The sequence below is a fragment of the Marmota flaviventris genome, chromosome 1 (assembly GCF_047511675.1).
Source record: "Marmota flaviventris isolate mMarFla1 chromosome 1, mMarFla1.hap1, whole genome shotgun sequence".
Taxonomy (NCBI): Eukaryota; Metazoa; Chordata; class Mammalia; order Rodentia; family Sciuridae; genus Marmota; species Marmota flaviventris.
The window spans coordinates 205,163,661-205,176,575 of NC_092498.1; the positions used below are offsets into that span (position 1 = coordinate 205,163,661).

General features: G+C 62.3%; 1 protein-coding gene across 12 annotated transcripts in view; it reads right to left on the reverse strand.

Annotated features, from left to right (window-relative positions):
- Window positions 1–416: 416 nt before the first annotated feature.
- Crtc1 (CREB regulated transcription coactivator 1) overlaps window positions 417–12,915 on the reverse strand; it is a 74,242-nt gene continuing 61,743 nt past the window's right edge. For 4 of the 12 annotated variants that reach the window (XM_027932061.2, XM_071600941.1, XM_071600909.1 and 1 more), the window contains 5 exons: window positions 12,236–12,547; window positions 10,111–10,215; window positions 6,925–7,011; window positions 6,185–6,365; window positions 417–5,228 (listed from right to left, as the gene is read on the reverse strand). In XM_027932061.2, the coding sequence (XP_027787862.1) occupies window positions 5,017–5,228; window positions 6,185–6,365; window positions 6,925–7,011; window positions 10,111–10,215; window positions 12,236–12,547 (897 nt within the window). In that variant the 3' untranslated portion in view covers window positions 417–5,016. The remainder of the gene's footprint in view (window positions 5,229–6,184; window positions 6,366–6,924; window positions 7,012–10,110; window positions 10,216–12,235; window positions 12,548–12,915) is intronic. The other 8 variants (XM_027932063.2, XM_071600926.1, XM_027932062.2 and 5 more) reach the window with 6 other exon arrangements.

Consider the following 12,915-nt stretch of genomic DNA (forward strand, 5'->3'; position numbering starts at 1 on the left):
GCCCAGAGGGGAAGGGAGAGGGTCAGAGAGGCGAATAAAGCTCGTGTGCGGGGGGAGTGCCAAGTGTGGTCTTTGCTGCAAGGGGACAGTGTAACTGGGCCTCTGAGGGGCCCACCTATCTGCTGGGGACTATCCAGTCCTGGTTTGGGGAGGTTCCTAGGTCTGCCACGTGTCCCAGTCACTCAGCCATGATGAAGCTGGGACCCCTCCACTGGAGTGTCTGCTGGAGGATTCTAGGGGGCTGGTCTGTCCCCTGCAAGTTTGAGGATCCCTCCTCAGGTGCCGACAGGGGTGTGTGGGGCACTCATGCTCGTGTGTCTGTCTGTGTGCCTGTGGCCATTCATGGAGAGAGGGTCAGGGGCCTTTGCCATCCCCGAGGGAGGGAGACAGGGTAGGAAAACACGGGAAGAGACAGAGACGAAAACATTGGATTTTTATTCCATTTCATTACAAAGGATGCAAAGATACAAAGACAAAAGCGTCCGCGCCGGAGGGCGGGCAGGGGCAGCCGAGTGTGCCCTGAGCGCCCGCCCCACCTGCCTGCCACAGCGCCCGCGCAGGCCCACAGGACATCCGCAGTGGAGTGTACATGCTGGGGGACAGAGCCAGCCTGGGCACAGAGGGGCACGGGCGGGGCGGGGCTTGGACCAGCAGGTTTGCATATATCAATGGGGCTGCCCAGCCCCTGGGGGGCAGTTCCTAGTGGGGGCAAGGCAGGGCCTGTGGACCTGGGCTGCCAAAGCCCAGTCTCCGGGGTGTGGTGCGAGGCCATGGCTATGTCCCCATGTTCCCAGTGGGCAGGAGGTCAGGAGTGCTTGACCAGCTGGGCTAGGCAAGGCCAAACATGGATTGATCCCAAATCCAGAACCCTGTGAGACAACCCCCACCCCTGACACGGGCCACGCGGAGAAAGGTGGATGGAGCCATCTGGAACCAGCACCATCCCAAGGCCAGCCTCTGCCCCCGACCCTGGTCAGGGAGCCGGGGGCCCTGAGACCTTCGGGTTTGGAAAGTGACAGGAGGGAAACTGAGGCTCAGGCCCCATGGGGCTCACTCCTGACCCCGTGCCCTTGGGAGTAGCCTCGCACCCAGGCCTGGGATGCAGGTCACCCACCTCCTGTCCCTGGATGACAAAGGTAGAAGGGACACTCATACCACATGGAGGGCTCTGAGTGGTACCTGAGCCCTGGCTGGCCAGAACTCCTTGGAAAGAACCCAAGGACATGGTTGGCTCAGGCCAAACTGACTGGGCACGACCTGAGGGGGGGGGGGATGTCCCAGGGACACCAAGTCAAATGCCAGAAGACCCCTGTAGGAATGGGGACTCAGGGGCCAAGGAGAATGCGGCTTAAAGGGACCCTGCTGCCTCCGCACCCCAAGCATCCTCAGTGGTTTGTAAAGGACTGAGTCTTCCCCAAGCTCTCCAGGCCATGTGGGGAGGGCTCCAGGAGCCATGGTCCCCTCACCTGGAGTGTCACCTAGCAGGGTGACAATGCACCAGGCTCAAGGGTACCTCCTATCATTGGCGTTGGGGACCCTGGTGCTGAGGGACCCTCATCCCACCCCCACAATGAGGACCCTGTGACCTCTGGCCACCAGCTGCATCAGGAACCACTGGAGAGCGTGGAGGCCCAGTACCACCCGGCCTCACCACGCCCAGCTGGCCAGGCGCTCGAGGCCTTCTTTGGAAATACAGAAAACCGGGAGCCAGGTCAGGTGGGGATTTGGAAGAGTGTTTGGTTTGGACCAACTGAGGACCCACCAAGACAGGAGGGCTGGGGGTCTCCGAGCCCCCCTAGGGACAGGCACTGACACAGGGTGGCTGCCCAGCTGTCTGGCCCTGCCTATCCCTCCCTGGGCTGTGCCCCCGAGTGGCTGTAGGCAGCTGCTGGCCACACAGCCCTGGCTGTGACGTCCCACACCCATCTGAAGGCCACTGGCCACCATTCCATGCCCCACCATGAAACACGGGCCTCAGTACGGGACCCTGCTATGTCCTCCAGAGAGCTGGACCACCTGGAGAAATCACACCATGTCAGAATTCTCCTCCACAGCACTGAAAAGCCACAAGAAGGTGGCACCAGAGAGGAGTGTCCCAGGTGGGGCCCTGTGGAGCAAAACGCCCGGAGCACAAAGGAGCTGACCCAGGGGCTCCGGCCTCTGAGCCTTGTGAGGGAGCAAATGCACCCCCCTGGGACCCAGAGGGTGGGGGTAGAAGAGGTGGTGGGGACGTGGTGTTCTCAGAAGCCCCCCATCTTGCTTCTGCCCTGAGGGAGGATCTGCAAAGCGGAGGGACCTGGCCAAAGCCGGGAGTACATGGGTAGGGCTGGGGGAACGGCTGGCCTGGCCCTGCCTCTGACCCGGCAAGGGCCGAGTATCCAAGCCTGTCCCAAACGAGGACACGAGCAGTGGGGCTATATACATGCTGCAGGGGCCCCTGGCCTGGCCCTCCTGGTGCAGCGCGTCTGAAATCACAGTATTTTCACGTCACAAAGCACAGGGCTGGTTCCCTTAAACTGTCTTGTTTTAGAAAGTCTTGGCAATTCAGGAATATTTAGTAGAGAAGTGACATCTAAAAAAAGACCCCCACAAAATCCCGTTACAGAGCCCAGGTGGCCTGCCCAGGTGCAGAGGGGGTGAGCGTTTCCAGAACACGGGGATGCCTGGCTGCTGGCTCCCAGCTGGCCCTGAGAACGAACAAGGCCCCGCACCTTCGCAGGAAGCCCTGACCTTGATCCACCTCATTCCCACTGGAAAAAGAATTTGGCGATAAGCCAAGGCCACTGCATTAATACAATGTCACCTGTGGTCCTGGCTGTGGGACACTGGAGACGGGCCAAAAACCTGGGATGCTCAGAGGGCACTGTCCCTCCTCTCTCACCTGTCTGCACCAAGAGCCTGAAAGAGCAGTGGCGGTGGCATTGGCCAGTGGCTCGATGGACAGTTGTGGCGGCCCATGAGGCTCCTTTGTGAGGTCCCCAACGCCTTATTTGAAAACTGTGCCCAGGCAGGTTGTGTGGGATTTTATTAAGGCCATTTTTTAAAGTTCTACATACAAGTCTAATGTAACCAAAGCCTCCCGTGTACAGTTTTTCTTAAAAAAAAAAAAAAAGTCCCCACTTTTTGCTTCCGGCCTCCATCCCAGCAGCAGAATGGGCTGTGACCTGGACACCGTCTAATGCTGTGCTCCTCAAGCCCAGGGTGATGGACAGCAGCAGGTGCACAGTGACCCAGGAGGTCAGTGGCCACCTGGCTGCTTGGCCATGTGCTAACAGTGTCACTGGGAAGGAGAGGGAGGGACAGTGCTAGTATCAAATGCAGCTCCGGAGGACAGAATAAGGGCTCCTGTGACCTGGCAGAGGTGGCAGCTGCGACACCACAAAGAAACGCACCCAGCAGAAGGTGCCAGCCTGGTGGGCAGAGGCGCAGGCGAGGGCGTCAAGGTGCGACCCAGAGGAAAAACCCAGAGTGTCACATCCCAGAGCGGGAGACAGAAAACAGCTGTGCCACTGCCTGTCACAGGGCCTGTGGTGGCAGTGTCTGAGGCCACTCCGGGTGCCCCACTGCAACCTTGGCCTCCAGAGGCACTTCTTAAAGCACCTGGAAACCTGCCACTAAAACACATGCTGCCCTTTGCCTCCAAGTCCCCTCGGCCCTGGCTGAGGCACCAAAAACTGGTGGCTGGGACACAAGGCCCATCAGAGGCCTGGACCGGGAGCCAGAGAGGGCAGGGTGCAGGAGACGAAAGGCCAGCTCTGCCCTGGCTTTCAGAGGTCCACTCTCTCCCACTGGTCCTGATGCCCTCAGCGCAGAGGCCCCAGTCATGGGGTCTTCAAGGTGAGGCTTGGGGACACACTGGGGAGCAGCAGGCAGAGTCAGTTCTTACAGAGACCCTCCCATAAAACGGGCTACGTCCCAAAAGTCTGCTTTATGCACCAACAGCGGCCTCTTTAGCCATCACGAGCTTCTGACAGGCGGGGCCTTAGGTGGCCTCTTGGTGGCCGCAAAACTAAGAAAGTCCGAGGTTCGGGCTTGGGCCTGTGGGCGGCCACTGCTCCTAGGTTTATCAGCCCACGTTTCCAGTTAGCTTAAAAATGGGGAACACAGGATTCTGGGATTATAAAATCATGCTCTCAGGCAAGTGTTGGCTGGAAAGATTCAGCTACTCGTCTACAACCAAATGTAAATACAAACCAAAGAAGAAAAAAAAATCACGACAGAGATTCCCTGGCCACCTACCCGCCCGACCCCCCACGCCTTAGTAACAGTATGTACCTCTAACATGACCACAGGACAGGGCGAGGGAGATAAAGACCCCAGGTCATCCCTGCCCGGGGCAGCTGTGGTCTGCTTCAGCCTGTCGGGACATCTCGGGACAGAAGGCCCTGGCTGGGCTGAAGGGGTGGGAGGGCGAGAGGGCGTCGGCCGCTCCGCATGCTGGGTCACACCTAACGTTCGCCCGGTGCTTTTGAGTGTGCTCAGAAAATAGAAGACGGCCATCAAAATAGTGTTTATTTCACTCTGCCTGTCCCTCCTCTGGCACCTTCTGCCTCGGCAGGTGGGGCCGCTGTCTACCTGATCGTGGGCTGGGGATGGCGGGTCGCGGGGACGGGATGAAGAAAGGCAGTGAGAGCTCATCAACAGTCGGAAAGTGCACCTCAGCCCAGACACCCACCCCAAGCCTCCTGACACCCCACTCTCAGCATCCTGTGGGGGGCTCGCGCCCGGCCCCGGGGTAGGAGAGGAACGAGCGCAGGGAGGGTCTGCAGGAGTGAGGACTCACAGCCTCTGACCCCGCCTGGCCCCAGGCGGACGGACGGAGGGCCCGGCTCGGGCCCCGCCGGGCTTCAGCGGGAGGTGAACAACCGGGGGCGGGCTGGTGGGGGCGCCGGGCGGCATTGCAAGCTCAGAATCACAAGCTCGGCCGTTTGCGAGGGACGGAGTGTGGCCGCCCCCAGGCTTGGAGGGACGCCGTCGGAGACCACGGACCGGCGGCACTATGCCAGGCATGGCCGCTCACAGACGGTCCATCCGGAAGGTGTCCTCAGTGGCCGGGTCAGCGAGGACCATGTCAGGGTCATTGAGCATGTGCAGTCCGTCGAGGGTCAGGGGGTCGATCTTGAGTTCATCCAGGGGGAACTGGTTGTCAGCGTCGAAGCTGACATCGCTGACCCCGGCCAGAGTGCTGGTCAGTTCTTTAGAGAGGCTAGGAGGGGACTCTCCTGTCACTAGGAGAGACAAATAGTACAGCTCAGCCTGGCCTCCCTGGCTCCCACCCTCCAGCAATGTCAGACCTGCCCTCCAGGGAACACTGCCAAGGTCTGGAGACATTCTGGTTGTCACAACTGAGGGAAGTGACACTGCTGGCATCTGGTGGGTGGAGGCACAGGAAAGTACCCACCTCAAAGAATGACCCGACACTAGATGTCAGCAGTGCCCTGGGGCTGAAGCCCCAAGGGCCATGAGAGGCAGGCTGGGTGCAGGCACGAAGGGCACTTGTCCCCAATGGGCCCAGCTGCTGCCCAGAAAGGAACCTGGCTCCTCCCTCTACTGCCCTGGGGGAGGTGCTGCGCCTGTTTGCAGAGCTGGGACGTGGGCTTCAGAGTCCCCGTCTCCCTGGGCAGCCGCGCCATCAGAGAGCAGCCCTGTCTTGGGAGTCCCTGGTCTCTGTCCCTGGGCGTCCACCTCTGCCCACTGCCTGACCCAGGGCAGGATTCCCACAAAAGGCACCAGGGGCTCTGAATGTGACCTCCCGTATCCTAGAGGTGCCAGTGGGGACATCCCCAGCAGCCCTGGTGAAGACGGGGGTGGGGGTGGCCACTGAATGCCTGGGTTTTGTGCTGGGTGATTTCATCCGTGCCGTGCAGGATGGGGCTGCGTGTCCCCTAGGTACCTGGGCAGCGCGTTCCTGACTGGCTTTGCACTGAGTGCTGGATGCCTGTCCCAGGGCCTAGGTATCTCCTTGGCCCGTCCTGCCCAGGAACGGGTGGAGTTCAAGGTGCGGGAGGGATCTGGCCTCCTCGGGGCCCTGTCCCGCTGAACCCTGGGCTGAGGGCAGGGAGGCAGCCCAGCTCAGTCTCCTGCTGGAGCTGAGCCTCTCCCAGCGGCCACGCTGCCCCTGGGCACAGGGAAGCCCCACCTAGGCTCCTGGGCACTGGGCCTGTGACGGGGCTGGCAGCCTCACCTGTGAGGATGATGTTGGGGATGCCGCTGTGGCTGGAGTAGCCGAGCTGCTGCGTGTCCTGCAGGCTCCCGTGGCTGCTCGTGAGGCCCATCATGGCTGCCTGCGAGTAGTTGAGTGTGGAGCCGGAGCCGTAGAGGCTGCTGGAGCTGATGGCGTTCTCCATCATGTTGAACTGCTCCAGCTGGCAAGGCAAGCGCGCCAGGCCGTGAGGACCACCCAGGGCTCCCGGCTGCCACCTGCGGCCCCAGGATGCCCCTGCAGGGGGCCTGGCATCCAAAGCTGCTGAGCGTGAGCCCCCAGGCCCCGGGCCTCCCTGGCACTCAAGATGGATGGATAGATGGATGGACGGATGAGCAAGTGAGTGCTCCAGGCCCCGGCCACACCTCCTCTGCCCCGGCCTCCACGCAAAGCCAGCGCAGCCTCCCGGCAACCCACGTGCACGGCCCACGCCAAGGCACTGCTCTGACAGCCGCTGCCCTGTCCCCGCCTGGTCGAGGCCTGCCCTTCCTCCCCCTCTACCTTCGGAATCCATTCTGCCAGCCAGACAGAGGTCCGGGAGGCCAGGCCAAGCCACCTCTGCTGGGGCCTTGGCCTCCACAGCTCAAAGACAGGACAGGGACTGAGGAGCGAAGCCAAGGGGTGGGCAGGGTCCCCTGAGTGCGTGCGGCCCTGCCCCCAAGGTCTGGGTCCTGGCGAGCATGTGCTGTGAGCACCGGCCGGCGGCCTGGGCGCCCCCTCACCTGGCGGGACAGAGCATTGGCCTGCCTGGCTGCCATCTGCTGCTCATAGTATGAGTCCCCAAACACGCTGCCCAAGGCGGACGAGTGCTGCAGACAGAAGAGAGGCCTGCTGTGGTCACGGCCCCCAAGACCGGGCAGGGGTGGACCAGGGCCCATCAGGACTGGCGCTCCCAGGCCCTGGCTGGACAGGGAGAAAGGCCCCCGGAGCTCCCTGGGACGCAGAAGGCTGATGACTTTTATCTTGGGGTCCGTGGGTGCGCCCCAGTCCTGGATGACTGCTTCCTTCCACCTGGGGTGTCTGCACCCTGATACCCTCCAAGGCACCGCCCCTAACTCCCCTTGAGTCGGGTGTGGAGACCCCACTTCCGTCAGAGAGAAGGTGGGGCTGCCAGATGAGAGGCCTGGAAGCCTCAGAGGTGACCTGGGAGAGGGGCCAAGACAGAAGGTGCCTGGACGTTACATTCACGACAGAACGTGCACTGGGGAACCCGATGGGCCCCCAGGAAGACAGGAGACAGGCCACACATACTTGGACAGGACGATGCACAGAGCTGGCCACTGGCCAAGTGAGCACAGACGGGAGCAGAGAGGCCTGAGGCCCGCACGGGGAGGCCACCTGCTGCGTCCCGTCTCAGCCAGACGTGCTCAGAGGAAGGGGCACGGGCTGTCCCTGGGAGAGGAGGAGGGGACGAGGGGACTCATGGGTGGTGGGAATGCTGTAAAGGTGCGCTTGGAGCCTACACCAAAGAGACAGGGGACAGAGCCTAGCTGGGCTGTGCAAGTGGCCAAGTCACATCCCCAGCCCCTGATGAATAAGGCCTAGAAAAGAGCCCCAGAGTGACCTTGAAGCCACCAGAGGCCCAGCAGCACCCCAAGGCTGGGAACTCCAGCCTGCTTCTACCTGTGCAGGACCGGGTGCCCAGCACACCACGTCTCAGAGACCATCTCCACAGACCAAATGCCCTGGCCCCCTGGCCCTTGGGAAGACCCCAGGTGCTAAGACAACTCAACGCTTCAATCTGGGTTGACAGCAAACCCTTAGCCCCCTGGGGTCAGTGGACCAAGAGCAGAAGGGACAGATGCCCACTCTGACTGGAGTCACAGTGACGGATGAGCCATCGAAGGCCAGCGAGGAGTTAAAGAGGGGGACTGAGGAAGAGAACAAAGTGGCAAATCCCCGAAGCCCAGAGTCCACAGCTTTGAGCTGGGGTGAGCCCGAGGTAGAGGCCCCTGGCGCACCCACGGCCGGGCGCCTTCGCCAGCGCAGCCCAGACACAACCACCCACTTCAGGCTTTGCCAAGGGGCTGCAGGGCCGTGGCTGGTGCCGCCCAGTGAGAAGGAAGCGGAGAGTGCGGGCTTCACCCAGCTGGCGAGGCTGGGGGCAGGTGCTGGGAGGGACTGGGCTTCTGAGATGATGCCCGATCCTGTCCCTGTGGCCCTGGCCCTGACCCACAGGGGCACTGATGGCCAAGGTGTCTCTTATGAGGCTGCCCTGAGGGTGGCCAGGACGTCAGCTCGGGAGTGGCCTGGGGCCAGGCCTGACTGGGACAGATGCAATGGCCAACTGAGGACAGAGGTGGCAGGTGTGGGCCGGGCAGGGTGGGGCAGGCTGGGGTGGCCCAGGCCCAGGGGTCTGATGAGCGCATCTGTGGAGACCCAGCCGCAGCCAGAAAACCAGGTGTGGTCTCTGCCCAGCACCTTCTGCTTCTGGGGGAGCCCCAGGCCACTTCGCCTCGAGCCCCCGCTGCCCACACCAGTACACAGCAGACGAGCAGGCGGCCGAGCCAGCGGCACACTCTCACCCAGCCAGACCACAGCGCTTTGGTTGGTGGCAAAGAATGAAGTGACCCTCAGCGGACTCCCTCCAGGGAGAAGCTCTCCTGCCCCGCCCAGCACATGGGGGCCCCACCTGAATGGCATCTCTAGGCCCTCCCCACAGCAGCGCCGCGTGACGAGACCAGATGTGTTACCAGAGTTCAGGGCAGCGTGGGTGGAACGGGCTGTGCGGTCACCAGGCTGACCAGGTGTAACTCGAGGTCACCACCACCCTGCCACTGCTGTGCAGCCGGGGCTGCGGGCAGGAGTCCCAGCAGGGCCCTGGCTGAGGGGGAGGATGACCCACTCATGTGGTCTGAATGCTGGAGACAGAGCAGAAAGGCCACCTCTCAGCACGTCCCTGGGGACAAGGGAGTCTGTCTTCATTCCTGCAGGGTCCCCCTAGAAGGAAGCAGTCTCCCCGCCTCGCCAGGAAGCGGAGCCCATCATCCCTCTGCCAGGGTCAAGGGAACGTCTTCATGACCTTGGGCCCTGCAGTGGCTTCTAGGACATTTTGGGGATGAGGTGGTCTCTGCCCAGGAAGTCGGGTCCCCTGATGGAAGTTCTGAATGAAACATGGGACCCGCTGAAGCCAAGACCACACCTCACACCAGAGCCACACAAACAGCCACCGGCGCAGGGAGCCTGGGCGGGCGGAGAGGCTGAGCAGGACCAAGGGGTCCTAAGACACCTAGACCTGCACCCGGCTGGCAGGAAAACCCACGTCTGATGAAGTCACATCTTGCCCTGTCACCTGGAGCTTGGACTCGGCCTCAGTCTGTTCATCCACGGATGGGGAAAGAGGGGCTCAGTGGACTGACCTAGGCTTGGGGGCCTAGCAGCCAAGGGACATGCCTTCCTGCAGGGTGGAGACGAGCTGAGAAGTCGGGGCTGCCACCACTGAAGGTCAAGTTAACTGTGCCCTGAAAGGGAATCCACTGCCCCCTTCAGGAGCCTTGAAGCTCGAGGCTGCAGGGTGGCCAAGCCTGGGCTCCTGCTCTCGGCCACACACTGCTACGAGTCTTGAGGGCCTAGGGACACTGAGAGAGTCGTCACTGAGTCCCTTGGTGGGGTGACCACCACAGCCACTGCTCATGTGACAGGCTTGGATGAGGAACCCCATTATCCCTAGCAGGCTTGGCGGAGACCATGAAGGCACCAAGTGGTGGCAGAGGCTGCATGTCTTCCTCCACCATGGCCCAGGTGGTGGTCTGTCCCCAGGGCCCGCCTGGTGCAGCCCGGTGCGTGCACAGCCCTGGTCCATGGAAGGGACAAGATGGGATGGGTGAGCAGTGAAGCAGACGATGGCACACAGGGACACGAAGCAGGCTGCAGTGCGGGGCCAGGCGAGGGGAGGCGGCGTCCCTTACTTGTGGGGAGCTCCCGGGGGAGAAGCCTTGATTGGAGACAGGCGAGGTGGGAGACTGGTTGGCCGGGGAGCCCGCGCTAGTGCGGTACTGCTGCAGAGCCGGCGCCTGTGACGACAGACAGGTCAGACCGCGGCCTAGCTCCCCGAGCACGGGGCCCGTCTTGGTTTCCTGGGAGCGGCTGGTCCCATGAGCTCCCAGTAGGCTCCCACCACGCATGCCTTGACGGTGGGTGCCAACCAACACAGGTAGCCAGGGCACCCCGGGCACCCGGAGCTGTGTCTGAGCCTGAGGTCTCCAGTGAAGAGCAGGCTGCGAGAGCCCAGCACGGGTCTCCCTCCCCGCCTTCCCAGGGCCACAGGAGGGGGCTGGAGAGTCAACCTGGACTCGGGCACCTCAGAGCTGAGAGCGCTATGTGCACACACCCACACCCACATGCAACAGCCACGTGTGCACACCCACATGCACATCTACACAAATGTGTGTACACACGCATATCCAGGCGCGTGCACACACCCATTTGTGCACTCAGATACAAGTCTGCACTCACACAAGCCCATACACACCCTCACCCATGTACTCGTAGCCAGACACACACAAGTACACCCCTCTATATACACGCAGGACCACCAGTGCCCACACCCCATGGGCACATGCCCCTCTGAGCATGCGCCCCTCACACACAGGGCGGGAGAAGCCCAGCAGGGCAGGCAGAGCATGACCTCTGCTCCCAACAGCCTTCAGCAGGGGCAAGCCTGGCCCACCCTGTTCACTGGGGCTGACAGGAAGGCTGTCTCTGGACGCGCCACAGGCTCTCAGCACTGTGTGCTCACCACTGCAGGCCTCCCCAGGGACAAGCCTGCCTGGGTTATGCCATCTGAGAGACCTCTGAGGGATCTGACCACTTCCTTGAGCCAGATCCAGTGAAGGCAGCGCAGGCCAGGCTAGGACCTAGATTTAGACCCCACTCTGGTCCTGATCCAACCTGGCCATGCTGTGTGCCTCCAGGCAAACTGCCAAACTTCTCTGAGCCTGTGATTCAAGGAGGTCCAGTTCAATTGATCCAGGGCCCCAGTACTGCTTCACCTCCATTTTCTCAGTGGCCCTTTTTAAGCAGTCTGGGGTAGGGGGTGGAGTCCAGGTGGGACAGGATACGGGTGACAGAGGAGCCAGCAAAGAGGAAACGACCACAAAGAAATGATCCCCACTCACTGAGTCTGCACAGAGACTCAGAGGTCACTCGGGTCTGTGCCCAGTGGAAACCAGCAGATCCTGGGGGTGCTGGGTGGTCCAAGTAAGTCCTGACCCAAGAGCCCTGGAGAGGCTGTCTCTGCACCTGATGGGGACACAGCGCTTCCAGTGACGGCCCAGCTCCTGAGCAAGGGCACGGCACCTGCTGTGATTTCACCAGAGGAAGAGCCTGGGCCATGGGGGTCCCCACGCAGGGCAGGTCTGCCTATTCTTTACAGAGCACGAGGTTCTAAGGCCTTCAGCCTGCAGCCGGAGCCAAGGCTTGAGTGGGAGGGTCAAATGTGTGCCAAACACGGTCCTTGGTGGAGCTGCGACCCCCATTATCAGGAAGGTGTGGTGGTCCAGGGGTTAACCCAGCCAGTCCTAGCACTCGTTAGACTCCGCCTGGCCCCGGGCAGGGCGTGCCTTGCTCTGGGCTGTGGCTTCCTGCCCCAGGGGCTGTGCTGCCTGAACCACCTCATGAGGCCCTGGCCTCAGCCTGAGCGGGCTTCCAGAATGCTGTTTCCCAGGCCATAGGAAGCGCCCTGGCACCTCCCAGGAGGCCGGTTTCCAGCAGGAGCGGGGGCAAGCAGGAGTGCTCAGTAGTCAAACCCGAGGGGGCCCCTGGAGGAGTCTGGGGCCAATGACCCTGCTCAGGCCTCAGTTTCCCCTCCAGTACTCGGGGTGACAACCTCGGCTTAAGGAGTCCCAGCAGTAGCCCTCGTCGTGGGGGGCCTGGCCTGGCCTGGCCCAGGGCAGGGTCTGCTTCTATCCTGACCCTCACACACACCGTCGGGGGTCCCACCGTCCTGCCCAGCCCAATGGGGTCTCCTGCAGCCCCCAGACTCCTCCTCCACCAGCCCCCCAGCCAGGCCCTGCAGGACCGTCCCGGGCTTACCGAGGCGATGTCAATCCCCATCGATGGCTGGCCCGGGTTCTCTGGGGGGGACTGGGGGAGAGAGGACGGTACCGTGACCGCGAGCGGGGGCAGCTGTGGCCCCCGCGTCAGGCTGGCGCTTGGCATCAGAGGGCCTCCCGGGGGTAGGCCAACGGGCACCTGAGGCGGCGGCGGGGGAGGCTGCTGTTGGGACGCCGGCGGTGGAGGTGGTGGGGGCTGGGGCTGCGGCGGGGGCGGCTGTTGGGAGCCAGCCTGGGTGAAGAAGGCGTAGGGCAGCTGCTGCTCCAGAGACAGGGCGTCCATGGCCACGGCCTGGGGAGGAGAGGTCATCAGGTGGAGCCACAGGGACCTGGTCCCCAAGGCCCCACAAACTTGTCAATACTACCACGGGTAGACAAACCCCATGAGCTCCGCCCCTGGACTAGGTGCTTCCAACAATGAGAGACTCAGAGCCTCGGGAGGGCAGAGCCCACCCAGGGCCCGTCCTGCCGTGAAGCCTTGTCCACGCTGGGGAGCCTGGGAAGGTGGGGGTTATGGAGACACTGGTACAGTCACGGGCCAAGGCTGGCTCAGGTCCTTGTCAGAATTGGCAAGGGGCTGGGGTTGTGGCTCAGTGTTAGAGCACTCACCTAGCACGTGCGAGGCCCTGGGTTCGACCCTCAGCCCCACATAAAAATAAA